Below are 15,638 nucleotides of genomic sequence, written 5' to 3'. Positions count from 1 at the left end.
CTGCATTCGACAGTCTGCTGGATTAGTCATGAATAACACTCTGATCGTTATGGTTCCGCATGCAGTAGACATTTTACTAAATAGAACAAAGACACAACACCTTACTAGCGCTCGACTATCCAGTTACGAACTTACCCTGCTAGCAAGTCACATCCATATAAAGAGGTGTGATACACTCAATCCCGCTACGTTATTACCCATCCCGACAGAGACAGACAAGATTGACAAGCATGACTGCTGTTTCAGGACAGAGGAAGAGACAAAAGGGAGAGTAGACTTACAGGACACTCCCCTTCCCGAATGCAATGATACTCTATGGGTTGATGGTTCGTGTTTCAAGTTGCCGAATGGTGATACGACTACAGCATATGCCGTAACGACGTTACACACCATTGTAGAGACTGCACGCATTTCCCACAGTTCTGCACAAGCTGCAGAGTTGATAGCGCTTACTAGAGCATGTGTGCTGGCGAAAGGAAAGCGAGTGAATGTGTACACTGACAGCCAATATGCCTTTGGTGTGGCTCACAGTTTTGGGAGATTATGGCGTGAACGTGGGTTCCTTACGTCCCATGAAGCAAAGATACAACATGGCCAGCTAGTTAATGAGCTCCTTGAGTCACTCACCTTGCCCCTACAAGTCGCCATTATAAAATGTAGTGCACACAGAAAGATTCAGGATGATGTTGGCCGCGGAAATGCATTTGCAGATGAGGTTGCGAAAGGAACTGCAAGGAACACAATGAATCGGATGTATGTCATGGGTCCCGCTAGATGGATTGCGGATGTAGGAATGTGTGAGGACACCATTGAAAGCGTAAAATCAATACAAGCCGAGGCCACTGAGAACGAGATGAATGAATGGAGAGAAAGCACAGGTAGATTGGATGCGAATGGTTGTTGGGTCGAACTATCGGAACACCAGCGATGGTTACTACCTAATGCATACGTACTTGCAGTGGTAACGATGGCTCACGGAATGGCACACATCAATTCGAGAGGAATATGTAAACTATTGGCCCCAGTATGGCAGAATAGCAATATCCCAAAGTACGCAGAAAACGTGGTCAGAAAGTGTATGGTATGTTTGAAGTACAATCCCGGTAGGGGAACGCCAACTCCAGCTGGTCATTTTGCGCCTCCAACGTACCCGTTCGAGGTTTTGCAGATAGATTTCATCCACATGGAGAGGTGCAACAACCTGAAATACGTTCTCGTTGTTGTTTGCGCCTTTTCAAGGTGGGTGGAAGCGTACCCCCTTAAGGACAACACCGCCTTATCGACTGCCAAAGCCCTTGTCAAAGAGTTCTTCCCTAGATTCGGTATGCCTAGAATTGTCTGGAGTGATAACGGAAGTGAATTCGTAGGATGCGTGATGAAGAGAGTGTGTGAGTGTCTAGGCATACACCAAAAATTCCACTCTGCGAATCACCCCCAATCGGCTGGATTAGTAGAATGCTACAATGGCACTCTGAAACTCAAACTAGCCAAAATCCAAGCCAGTACAGGTCTTAAATGGCCTGATGCCTTGCCTCTAGCACTTTTGTCAACCAGGACGACTGTCCACTCCAGGTTAGGACTTAGCCCCCATACAAAAGCGTGTTTGGCCGCCCAGCCAACGTCTGGGGCGTGCCAAGACCCAAGAAACTGAGCGAGATAGAGCACCCCGTACTGCTTGACTATTTGTGCGAATTGACAACTAAATTGCGTGTTTTACACCAACAGGTTCACAGTTCTTCTCCACCAGCCTCTGACGATCCAGGTCACCTCATCGAACCCGGTTCGTGGGTTTTGTTGCGGAATTTTCAGCGCACCAACAACGGACAACCTTTTCTTATGTGTATGGCAGTTATATTAGTAGTAGCTTGGGACGATTTTCCTTGAACATAAGTAGCTCGTATCACTGAAAAGGTTGGAGACCCCTGGACTAGAAGATCATTTGGTAGAGAAAGGTTAAATAGAGATTGTTGCACTAATCTCTCGAGCAAATGTGGCAACTGCTGCGACATTCATGTTCTTTGTGATGAAAGAGAGAACTTTTCTCTGTGGAAACTTGAAAGAAAATAAAAAAATCAGAATATTAACATGGGATACAGTAGAATTTCCTAACAATCTGGTCAGAGACTAGTGTCCTAGCACGTAGGAGGATTCCCTATCTAGTCTATACTTTTGCAAATGAAGGGGCCAACTGCCCTGCAAATTTGACCACGTGCCTACAGTGAAGAGAGACACAGAATAGCTCGCAGTTGGACAAGTGTAGTTCCATTTTCTCTGCATGTCCCAGAGAATTATTTACAACAATGAGAAATCACAATAGCTCTTCGGCTATAGTCTTCTCTCCATTTGCAGCAGTTGTTCTACCAGAAAACATCACAGAGAATGGCTTTCCTTTTTTTGCTAGTTAACTCCGAATGTCTGAAAATATACCCGGTGAGCTAGTGCTATGAACCACTACCGTAGGCACGTTTTGTAAAGCGTTAAAGACTTCCTATTTCATTTACCGTACTTGATGTTGCATCTTCAGTTAGATCAGTTTGGTCTTTTGAAACTATTAGGCCATACAGGCTTAAATGAGCCTTACAATTTAAAAATCTAATCAACAGCCCTTTCCAGCTCCCAGTACATAAAAAGAGTACCATTAAACTGTTTAACACCTAAAATGTAAAGAGCTTAAAAAACAGCAATAACTTGCTAATAATAATGTGAACTTTCTCAGAAATTGTAATTATGATTGTGCTTACTGGGGCGGGTTTATCGGGGGGTAATAACAAATATCGCTATTAGTTACCACACTTACTGCACTTTACCATGCTCAATATGCCTAGCTCCCAGTAGGTTCAAATCTTTCTCAATTGCTAATTCCTTTTAAATTACCTATTAAAAAATGCCACTGAAAAATGTCAGCAGATCAAAAACCCTGCTTCCATCCCAGCTCTTTCACTGTGGGCAATGGTCATGTGAGATGTCAAACACGTTGAAGGAACACTGACAGGATATCCAATCCTGTTGGGTCATCGATGACTGACAGCTGCCCCCCCCCCCCCCCAACACTTTCTCCCTCCAATGCTCATATTTATTGATGGGACTAATTAAGTTGGAGGGTGGGAGGGACTCCAACCACTTTTCATCCTCACTCACACTGAAACAACAACACTAGAGTCAAGAGGTGGTGGTAGGACTGAAATGATTCATAACACTCTTGCTACTTCACGTTCTGCTCCCACATCGGAGATATCTGGTTTGGGGCTGAAGGAAAAACTCGAGAAGAGAGAGGGGTTGAGTTGTCATTCATATATACTCTCTTCCCCAGTCCCCATTTCAACACGCCCCTAAACCAAACAATGATGTGTTCTTACTGGGAACTCGCGATTAGGAGTTTGCCAATTGGGAAACACAAATGAGCTGTGCGAATGGGGAACTGGCAAATCCATGATTATTGGGAACTGGCAATGATGGATTGTTACCGCGTAGTAAGAGCAGTGGATGCAACAGCAATGGAAATCAGATACACAAGGGAGGGAAATCAAGTGGATTGAGGAGGAATACCAGGCACTGGTGAAGAGAGCAAATCCACAATGGCTGAGTGAACTGAGGTACAAAACAGCTTTATAATAAAAACAAAACACTATGCACATAAGCCCGCCTGCAGAACAAACTTACTAAAAGATATGCACCATAATCTATTATACACATCACGGAAAAAGATTGGGATTGTCTGAATTTTTCTACCTTTGCTTAAAATCTTTGTTTCTTTATTGTTTTCTTACCTAGTGAGAATACAGAATAAGGGAGACAAAAAAAGAAAAAGATGCACGTGTACTGGAAGGCAATAAAGTAGTACATATCGTGCTGTCGGAACTAGGGCATGTAGGTAAATCGGCTCGTCAACAGCATCTGCAGAAAGGCAACAAAATAATAAACAGAAAACAGATTACATAGACCACGTTTTCTAGTCAGGGTTTAGTAGCTACGGCCTCATAATCAGGCGACCTTCCGTTTGGTTATTTGGATGGAGTACAATGCTGTAAACTTCCTATTTGCGGGGAGGGGTGGGGGTTGATTTAGCCTAGAAGAGCGGAGATGGAGAAGTTTCAGACAGTCCGTCACACTGGCTACATCATCAAAAATATCTTTACAGAATTTGCATACAGGCTGAGCTCACCCTGAGGCCTCATTTCAAGATTTGTTTAAGTGTCGTGTGAACATTTTAGTTGGATTAAACTCAATCTACTGCTTGGAGCAAGCGCTAGTTTGTGTACAGCAGAATTTCCATTCTTTCTCCGATTTGCTATTGTAAATGCAGGCCCTTCAGTTTTCGTTGAGGTAGCTGCTTCGGCGAAGCATCTTGAGCTCAGATATAGTTACGTGCACCTATGCGCTTACTGGAGGCAAATAAAAGAGTAAACGTCTTAGAGTGCTTGGTTCCGGAGGGGCATACCTCCCTGCTTAGTATGCGCAGCTTGTAGTAAAAGAAACCAAAGTGGTTCGTTTCGCCACGGATATCGTGGATTTGTATGAACCATCTGGAAAAAGACTGCCAATTTCAGGCACACCTTAAACACGCTGTCAGACTATGGTTGAGCAATCACAGGTAATGGGGGTAATGTACCACTCGCAATTTTGGACAGTATTGTTTAAGCTGCACAGTTCCCAGGCTTGCATAATACAGGTAACTCTTTTTAATTGTAGAGTTTTCAGACAATCGTATATCCTGCAATGGAAGGGAGAGGAGTGGGAGCAGTGCTGTCCTATTCAACGGCCGAACGGGGAAGCATGGGGGAGGGGAACGGGGGGCAGGAGGAGTTTGGGGAAAAAAGTTTGGTGAAAGGGACATTTAAAAATCAGTAGCGCATATGGGAAGTATGACCTTCTTTATCAAGGCTATCCTGCAAGCCGTGGTGAGTGGGTGGAAAATACCAGTGCTTGACATTCACCTCAATTCTTACCGTTGCTGTACTATAATTTAGTTGGAACATTGCGTCCTTGTCAGAGCTCACCCAAATGCCTCATTATTAATAGATGTGGTACTCCGTTGGAGGGGAATTTCTAATAAACGTGCTGGTGTATTTGGTGTGAGTGGGAACATTGATTTGTTCCAACCAATGGAAAGACTGGACAAGTTGCCAGATTCTCCAATTATTGGTGACAGGTTGGTTTCAGGAACTTTTATAACAAGCATTGGCATAGCCAATAGGTCTCGCTTGTGGGACCTTATAAGTATTTAGTTACAAGGATATTGTGCTGCAAAACAAAATACTTATAAAAGGTCCCAGACACGAGACCTATTGGCTATGCCAATGCTTGTTTTTTAGTCCCAGCTCTCCCCGTTGAGCTGGAGGGCTTCGCCACCGTTTGGCTCCTCTGCCTAGAGCTCGACTCCCCCTCCCCTCTGCAGCTCCAGCCTCAGCTTGCACCGATGCAGGATGCAATTCTAGCCGGTATATGCTGACTCTGCCGGATACAATTGAGGACCCCTGGAAGCCGCGCTGGGCAGCTGCGCGCCTATCCCGTCGCAACTGCAGAGCGGCAAGAGAACATGGTGAGCCCGAGGCCCCCACCACACAAGCCCCGTGTATGACAGAGGGGCTGACGCAGAAGCCCACAAGAGAGCGAGTCACATTTCAGACACCAGAGAGGAGTTAGCTTGTGGCGACACACGGACAGTAAGACAGGGACAGGCATAGATAGGTGGGAAAAGGCAAACAAAAGGAGGAGTGCTGCTACGGGCTGGGGAGGGGGAGGAGAAATGAAAGGAAAGGCTGTGTTTGCGGGGAGAGAGAGGGGAGGTGCTGGTGTGGGAGGGGGGAGGTGCTGGTGTGGGAGGAGTGCTGCTACGGCAACTGCTACGGGCTGGGGAGGGGGAGGAGAAATGAAAGGAAAGGCTGTGTTTGCGGGGAGAGAGAGGGGAGGTGCTGGTGTGGGAGGGGGGAGGTGCTGTTGTGGGAGGAGTGCTGCTACGGCAAGGCTGTGTTTGCGGGGAGAGAGAGGGGAGGTGCTGGTGTGGGAGGGGGGAGGTGCTGTTGTGGGAGGAGTGCTGCTACGGCAAGGCTGTGTTTGCGGGGAGAGAGAGGGGAGGTGCTGGTGTGGGAGGGGGGAGTTGCTGGTGTGGGAGGAGTGCTGCTAGGGGAGGAGAAGCCCTGGCCGTGAATGCTCGTGCATGTTCACGTGAACTGCAAGAAAACGCCGGGCTGAAAGCCCTTAGTTTGAAGAGGATTTTGCCGACATGAATTCTCGCTCCGCTCGATGCGCATGCGCGCATCGATAGGTCGCGAGACCTAAAAAACAACATATACATATAAGGAGGTAATCAAAAGGAAGTAGGGTTGGTAGAGGCTTCTCTCTGAAAGTCGCCGTCTAAGCATAGAGGAAACTAGTTCAAGGGTAATAGCAAAAACAACAACAAAACAAGTCAGGTCCCGGGCCGGCAGCCAATCACAGCGCGGCCCGGGGAATGACGTCACGGAGGTGTCCCGGGCAGGCAGCCAATCACAGCGCGGCCCGGGAATGACATCACGGGAGGTGTCCCGGGCCGGCAGCCAATCACAGTGCGGCCCGGGACACACAGCAACAAGGGGCGGGACTTAAAAAAAGAGTCAGAAACGCCCACGATTCGCGTTCTGACGGGGAAAGAGTGATGGACAACCATGTCTTCCAATGGCTAGCCTCCATTTATGGAGCTAGCCAATGGAAGAAGGGGCGGTTTCAAGTCCCCACTACTGAGATAACATTAGTTTTCGCCCTAGGCGGAGCACTGCTTCGCAGTGCTACGGCCAGGGCGAAACCTAAAAAGGGAAAGAAAAAAAAAAACGTATTCACTGGCAAGTCTCCTAACAACTCAGATCAATGCCAATGTTTCTTTGGAGGAACCGACACAATCACTCACTTAATGCTGCTATGTGAAAAGTCACTTCATGTTCAGAAATACCATTAGATGCTGTAGGGAGGAATTGCGGTTCTGCTACCAACAGACTGAAATGGAATTTTTCTGGTGGTAGCTTCATATATACATGCAACTTGGAAGATAACCAGAGCGACAAGTGGCGACCAACAAGGGCCTCTAATTCGACATATCTGGCACTAATCGCACTTTTATTGAGCATAAAACTGATACAAGTAGATTAATGTGACAATGAGTCAGCGGACGGATAATTAGCTGATTCATCAAAAGCATGGATTAATGATTCACTTATTAACTTATACAGTGATCAACCCACATCCATGTATTCATCCATTCATGCAGCCATCAAACTGTGTACATACTATTTATCCATATATCCATGCACTAGATAATTCGTCCAACTATTGGTTCATTCCTGCATCCATCCGCACACCCACATGAGCAAAGTCGACAATCTAAGAAGCAGGCCTTTGTTAGTGACTGGCACTCTACAGCAATAACATGTACTGCCATGCAACAGCAGTCAAGCTTGCAAGCCCTCTTCCTCCTGCACAGAGTTGCTTGGGGACAAGTTGCGAGCATTTCACAGACATTTCCAGTTGCAACAACTAACAAAACACCTACAGCCAATAACCCAAACGAAAAAAGGTCTTCACTCGCACTCAGAACTGTTCTGGGGGTGGATTACGTACACTGCTCTGCCTCCATGTTCACCCTGCACAGAAATGCAAAATCTAATTTTAACACACCACAGTGCTGGGGGCTCTATATACTGTAACTAACAGGTGGTCCCATCACATAATGTATTGCATAGCAGACAAGACGACCTAGATCAAGTGTGTTACTTTCTGACATTCCTCAAAGTTTAGCTAAAAATACTTTTTGTATTGGTGCTGTTAAGTTTATACCTACAATTGTAAAGTCAAACTCAAATCCCAGGATGTGCTGTTGGCCAAAAAGCCAGTGCAATGACATTGGGTTGCTGACATTTCACCCGACATTTTTCCCCCGAAACTGACATACGTGGCCGCACCTCCAAAGCATGGTGAGACCGCGAAAGAGGTGGGCTTTTGTCTGGGAAGATCAAATGTGTGGGCGATGTCATCACCACTTCGTAGCAGGCCCAGGGAGCGTGAATTTGAGCAGGGAAGAAAACAAGTTACCGACTGGTTTCACATTATCTTGATGATTTCCTTTTTGTGGATTGTGGCGGAGTTCTGAACATGTTCAAGTGTTGACAGAGTTTCAAAACAGTAGTGCGAGCTGGAAAAGTGGTGATGTGACAGGACTTGAACTGAGAGGACCTTAATCATTATGTTTTATTTCGATTGACAAGAGTTTGCTGTATCTATTTCTGGCAAATTAGCAGGTTAGTCATTTCATGGTAAATTATTGCGGAGTTACAACCCTACAGAGGGGAAACTGGTGTGGAAGTTACTGATTAGTTGGTCAGGAGTTAAGAGGCGGTCGGGTTTAATTGAACGAACCATTATCATTTTCTTCATTAACAAGGTTATTGATGTTCTGTAGTTTACTTGTAATATGTTTCTGAGGAAGGGTTTCTTCAGCTTTACATGGTTTGGATGTTTTTTTTGGGGGGGGGGATTCGAGTATCTAAGTTATTACGTTCTAGGGACAGGCTGGGTTTGAGGAGACAGGAAATGGTTGTGAAGGGTGGAGGGCATGGTGTTAAAAAGTTTGCTTCACTGTTCTACAAGTGACCAGAGGGGCTAGGGTAGGTGTGTGGTTATGAGGCAAGGAATTGTGGCTGGAGATGGTAGTAGTATTCCACCGTTGGTAAGGACATATTTTGTCATGCTGATGGCACTAGAATTATTGTATCTAATGTTTTGGGACTGTTGAGGAAGCTTTGATATGCAAGAGCTTCGTTGCCAGGAACTTCAGTACAGATACTTTTAGGATTGAGGCAATGTCTGAGGCTGCACAGCTTAATTTCAAAATGACTATATCGAGAGAATTGGGAGGTGGCCTTCCAGGTGCTGAGAGCGTGGTGTTCGATATGGGATGGGTATGTTGGATAAGTGACATTGTTGTTGGTTATATTGTGTTTTTTCTTGTAACTTGTGTTAAGTTCCTTCATCATAAAAAACTGTGACATGGATTTTGGGATGCTCTCTGGTTCAGTGGGCTGTGAAATGTGCAGACACTTTCCCAAACTGCTGTTCTTTTGGACTACCCAGCAGGCGACATAAGGTTTTGTGGTGGGGTAAAAGTAGAATGCAGTGGGGATAATTATTGCTCTTATTGGCAGACCTTTACCTGAATAGAGTTTGCCCAGATCTCCCAATATTCCACCTGGGAGAAAATGACTTGGTGCATTTATCGGGTTTGTCTCAGTTGAAGGCAATGGAGGAGGACTTGTTAAGGATTAAGACGCACAGTTTTGAGACGTGTGTTTGAAGTGGCTGTGGAAAGAATGGTTGCGATACAGGAGATGGAAAATGTTGTGAGGCGTGGGAGTGACTTCTTGAGGACGAGTTTGGCATTTTGGGGTGGAAATCTTTATGGAGGGGCTGACAGGTTGTTTACTGTGTAGTAGTGAGGCTTGGGTACATATTACTGTATGTAAATGCTATGATAACTGCAGACCTGTCCTAATAAAGGTGGCCTTTTTCGTTATATGGTGCCCTGTGGTTAGGTGTAGGGTGATGACCAGTCCATTAATTTCACATACTGTCCGTAAAATCAGCCTGATGTCCGTTGTTATGTTCTCAGTACAGGTTTTGCCCGTAATTACAGCCAATTGAGCTTTGCGGGTTTATTCACACTGTGCAACTAACAGCTGCCGTGATGTCTTTCTAACCTGCTTCACAAATGTGAAGAATATGCATTAGAACTGGCTTCCAGTGCACTGCCAAAGATGAATAGGTTAACTGAGCACTCAATGGAACTGAACTATATTGTCTGCACAACAGAACGTCGTGGAACGTGCTTTTATTCTTAAGGCATTCAAATGTATTTTGATTCTTTGCTTTTTCCTCCCACATAATTTTCACAAAGATTTTTAAGCACATACCAAGTTTAGAGTTATACTGAGCATGTTCTTAATTATTTTGAAATTGTTATTGTTTGAAGTGCAGTGATGGGCCTGTGGATGGATGGGCTGACAGAATGTGTGGGTTGGTCGGTTGCATGGATGCAGATTGTGGGGGATGAATGGACTGTGTGTAGATGGGTAAATGGATTAATAAATGTCTGCATTGGCACAGAAGACTGATTAATAATGGATGGATTAGTGGGTGGACTTGGGAGGGTGTATTGAGTGGGTAGGTGCATAAATAGATGGATGGAGGCTTGGGTGGATGAATTTAGAGGGGTGGGTGATGTGGGGGGGAATTGTACAATACATGATTGGTGAGTTGATAGATAAGAACAAACTTTTTTTTACAATAAAGTGCATTGGCATTTCTTGCTGTAACATACATAGGACGAATCACATCTTTGTTAGCCCTGAGCAAAATGTAAATTACCCCAGTGCAAATGTTACCATTACACCACGTCATGTAATTACGCTGTATTCATGGTAAAATGACAGCATGGATGGGAACAATGTGAATGACCAGAATACAAGCATGATTTGAGGAACTTGTTTATTTGGTGCTATTTTTAGCTTGAATGCATCCTTGCTCCCAATATGCATGGAAGGACACGTGATGCTAAAATATAGCACACAATGTAAGATTAGCATTTTATTGCAATTTTCCTGCAACCTTAAACCTAAATGTAATTACACTAGTTTTGCGCACCCCTCCCTAATCCTTCCATGGCCACACAGCATATACTCTCAACCAGAGTATTGATGTAGACTAATCAGTACCGACAGTGGCACCCTAAGTATAGGTGGGTCACAAACACATTTCGATGGCCATCCTCTCAATAAGCCCCTTACCATTTTATAATGCCTTTGTGGGAACTGCAAGAATCACATTTTCTGGACTTTGTGACGGCAGCAAGAGGCCTGTATATCAAGATCTCCACGGTCATGCAGTGGTCTAGGTCACCTAACCAAGTTTCCATGTCTGGAGATACCACATCGTGCCATCAGCATGCAATGTCTCCCTTAACCAACATGATACTGATGTGCAGAAACATCAGTTTATGAGGTCTTGCGGGAAATTATCCAGCAGCAGACCCACATTTTCCTGCCACTCAGCCCTCACATCCCAAGAAACATATGCCAAGGCACATAAAACCATAGGACGCAACTTTAAGGCGAGAGGTCCAGTGCATCACCAATGTATCCCCCTTGATTGAGTAGGCCACTGATTTAGCCAAGTGAATGACAGAGCCTGAAAATTTGCTGAATGTATGCAACATTTGAAGGGTTTGCGGGCAAGACAGGGCAGGATATTGGAGGTAAAAAGTTACAGCACCTGCATAGAGGGACTCAATGGCAATAATTATAATGGAAGGGTAAAGCCAACAAGCCACTGGGACGTGGGTATGAAATAGTACAATATAGAATTGGTCCCAGCAGGGCGATTCCTAACAAAACACACAATTGGAAAAACAATAAACATAAATATAGTAATACGTTTTGTAAAGGTTTAGTACAATATTATTTCATCACATTGCACGTGACAAAAGCTTATGAGTCAGCGGATAGAACGAATGTCAAGTGCCCCATTTCCGGTCTAGTCAAAGCCCAAATTTGGAGCGAGTTGGAGGAAACCATTCCTACAGAGGCTTTGAGGTGGAGTTCCAATCTCTTTTATAAGCTCAGCCATGTATTTAGTGTCAGTCTGCCACCATCCACTAAGGGGCAGATTTACAAGCCCCTTGCGCCACGTTTACGCCACTGTTGCGTCACGCAAGGCGGCGTAAACGTGGCGCATCCCTACGAGGCATTTATAACGTGACGCATCTAAGGAGATGCGTCACGGTGTAAGGCCCTGCGCCACATGAAACCAGCGTCAGGTTTCATGTAGGGGCTCCGGTGCAGGGAGGGGGCGTTCCGTCGCAGGAACGCCCCTGAAAAGTGACTCAGTGAAATCTACAAGATTTCACTGAGTCACTTTCCCAACGCTGATGCGTTAAAACCCTGCGCCTGCTTGAAGCAGGCGTAAGGCTTGACGCACCACGTTAAAGATAGGGCAAGTCGGAAAAGTGCTGGAGTTGCGTGCCGCACGCAACACAACTTCAGCACTGCGCCAACTTTACGCCCAAGATGCAACACGCATCTGTTCATTCCTGCGCCATGGTGCGCCGCATTGTAAATGCGGCGCATCATGGGTGGTGCAAGGATGAACTTGCGTGCCGTATCTTTCCTGGCGCATCTCTGCCGATTTGCAGAGATGCGTCAGGCAACGTAAATCTGCCTCTATGTCTCCAGCAGGCCAGTTTCCCCTGCACACCAATGTCAAGTGTGAGTGCCACTGGGGACTGATAAACAGGACTCTGGCAAGAATGTGGGTATTCATAATGAGTCCTTGTTCGGGGATTGGCATAAAAAGTACTATATACAACAACAACAACAAGAAAAGGATGTGAGAGCAATTAAGGTGTGAAAGATGCCAAAGTGGCCCAGGTTCATGGATCTTGTAAAGTCCGGAAGATCTGTCGAATGACTGGCCTATAATGCCAATGAAACCTCCACCCACAACCTTTTACCCCCTAGGAGCTTGGGCCAGGGCTTTCCCAGCTCTTTCCGGGAGGGCTGACAAGGGCTGCTGGTTGGGGGGGGGGGGGCGGGAGAACATATATTGAGTATAGGTCACAGCTTTAAATACAGGATGCCAATGATGCCAATAAATCTGCCTAGCAGGTTGTGTTGTATTTCTAGGGTTTAAAGGGGGGCATTTGAGCAATAACGGCATCCCCAACCCTGAAATTTCAATCTCAACAAACTTGATTCATACTGTTCACCTGTTTAACAATGCATTATTAACCTTTCTGCTGACCCTCTGTGTCATGAGCAGTATCGGTTCCGACAACAGGGGGTTCTGGTTTGCACTTTAAAACAAAAAAGCTGTTGCTACCCATATAAATTCCTGGAAGGTCTGCGAGAAACACAAGAGTAGTTTCAAAGCATCAGGGGCTTCCAGACACACACTGTGCTCACTGGGCGTCTTGTGATGCAACCTACGTAAGCATCTGACATGCCTAGCATCCCCTCCTTGGAAAGATAATTCTCTTTTAAATTCTGTTTAACTGCAACAGACGTTTATTGCTTTAGACAGCACTCTAGTGAGCATCGAACCTATTGGCTTTGCTAGTGCTTATTTATGTTTTATCAGGCTGCATTCTGGCATTTTTACTAGTACGAGACCTTGAAGCTACTGCCCGAGACTGTGTGCTGGTGGAGGCAGCACTAAGAGAAGGCTGGCTGAAGCATCCCCTAGTTTCATCACAAATATTCAGAGAAACTCCCTTTCAACACTTATTCTACATTTCCCTCCCTCTTTGTTGTGTCAAGCAAAAATAGTACTAATGCTTATGACCTGGAAGTCAACTTTCATTTATAGAGCACCGCATCTGCTGCTATCATTCATAAGTGGGCAGACTCTGGTGGCACCTGTCCTTTATGTTGCCTGTCAAATTTCGCTTACTATGTGTGCACGTTGGCTAGTTTTTCAATCTTTAAATTAGCCTAGTGACATATGAATATTTGCTGAACAATACTTGGCATATGCAAACTAAACACAATAGGCCAACTTTTGCTTTTACTTGTGTCAGTTGCCCATTTACTTACATTTATTTTATTACTCGACCTACTCAGATGTGACCCTAAAATTGACCTTTTGTCCTAGATTTAGACCCTCTGTTGTGAATTTTTAAAGTCACTGTCCAGAATGTGCCTCCATGCCAGGTGGTCACCCTAATTATGTGTAATCATGCCTAATACTCTTGCATTAAGCATTTATCGTTCAGCCAAAAACCCACGTATGTAGTGTGCATGCACAACACACACTAGGCTGCATCTCTTACTAGTGTAATTCTATGCCCATGACCTGTAGTGCCCTTGGGCAAGCCCTTTCCTGGGAATGGAATGGAATGAAAGACCCACCAGTCAACACGTGCAAGGCCCGCCTAAAGAGCGGTCCTCTTTGTCATGCATGGCTAAAATTAGAGTGTTTACATTTTACATCCACGAGGGCAAAGGAGCTTGATTTGAACACCAAGAATAGCGCATTTTCACAAGGGAGACTACGATTCATATTTAAGATAAGGACGTGTTTTCCCCCCAATCTTGTGCGTGTTATTTTCACAAAGAAAACAATAGTCTCAGGAGGGAATGTGCAGAATTACAGGAAATTGTGGCATTATTTTAACAGGAAAACATTTTAGCTGGCAAATGTAAAGGAAAAAAAAAAGTCAATCCTTTGCAAACGAGAACTGAAGCATACATCAATCGAGAATGCTTGGTGGTAATGTTAATTATGGTGCTACTTGGAAAAGGATACGTGTCAAAGTATTTCCCCCAGGGGGGATACGTCACATTCAATGAAGCTCCTTACCATTGTCCTCCATGGTCATTCCGATGGTGCCCCCTGTGAGGATAACAAGCACTCGGACCTCGGAGGCGATTCCGCTGAGAGTCTCTTGAGAAGCCGAGATGCTGCGGCTGCTGGACAGGTTCCGGCCGCGGGCCGGTGTCCGAGCCTCGCCACCCTTCGAGGTAGGGGACGTCGTGGGCAGCCCTGCGGCCACCTCAGCCTCAACCCCATTCAGGCTGGTACGGGACAAGGCTCTACCTAGCACAGAGTTCGGACTTTCCTTCCTGTCTGCCATGATCTTTCGAACTAGGGGCTCGCGGGAGGAGGCTGTGTTTAAAGGAGCTGTGCATGTCACGTGATCTGCGGCTACGTCATGATTGCTGCCGCCCCCTGTACAATGTGCGTCGTGCATGCATTTCACACACAGTACATGTGAACGTTAGTGCTGAGGCTGAGCGATAAATGTGCGGTGCAAGAGTATTCTGGTTGAATGTTGCCATACGGAGGGCACAGAAATCGCAGTGCCAGAAGCTAAATACATTTTTTTTTCATTTTAGTGATGCCATTTACCATAATGTAGTGCATTGCTTTAAATGGGTACCTGTAGTGTCCTGCGGGACACGGGCCTAGGGCCCAACGTTACAGTACCGAGTACCTTCATTTTTCAATAGGGATTCAATACTTTTAATGGAGACTACTGGCACTTCTCAATCACACACAGCCTGGTACTCTGGGTAAATTAATGCCTACACTTTTTTAATTCCTTTTCAACCACCGATGTAGTTTAAAGCTCAAGGGTTTTTGCCAAAATCTTTAAATATTGCTGCGGCTTGATTCTGTGTTAAGTAGTGAGTACTTGCATTGCCACATTAGAAAAGCCTGAAAGATTACAGTCCCAAATAAAGATTTCAGATTACATAATCATATAATGATGCTCCATCTAAAGAACCTTGATTCGGGAGATATATACTGCTGCCAGAAAGGACTTCTAATATAATTCTCCGTAATTTTTATTATCTTGTAAATGTCTTTAAAATAATAATCAGCGGTGGCTCCCCCATTAGAAGAGCGTCGCCCCACTGGCTGAGAGCCAGCAAACTCAAGCATGATTTTTTTTAATAATAAAACAATTTATTTATATTAAAAAAAAATTTGCAGGCTGCCATCCGAGGACAGGGTGGGCCCATCGCTTCTGACGACAGGAGCTGCAGGGGAGGAGGAGTGATGGGCATTGCTAAGTGCACTTAACGGTTTGGCCGTCTGTGAGAAAGTGGCTTTTTATA

The 15,638-nt window shown here is 45.3% G+C and overlaps 1 protein-coding gene across 1 annotated transcript in view; it reads right to left on the bottom strand.

Moving 5' to 3' along the window:
• ASPG (asparaginase) overlaps positions 1-14,705 on the bottom strand; it is a 354,315-nt gene extending 339,610 nt beyond the window's left edge. Inside the window, 2 exon segments of the mRNA XM_078660269.1 lie at positions 14,377-14,659; positions 14,661-14,705. Coding sequence (XP_078516395.1) covers positions 14,377-14,659; positions 14,661-14,705 — 328 coding nt within the window.
• Between the last annotated feature and the right edge of the window lie 933 nt (positions 14,706-15,638).

This window comes from Lissotriton helveticus, chromosome 9 (genome assembly GCF_964261635.1).
Source record: "Lissotriton helveticus chromosome 9, aLisHel1.1, whole genome shotgun sequence".
NCBI classification, from domain to species: domain Eukaryota; kingdom Metazoa; phylum Chordata; class Amphibia; order Caudata; family Salamandridae; genus Lissotriton; species Lissotriton helveticus.
This window is presented reverse-complemented; position numbering and strand designations above follow the sequence as displayed.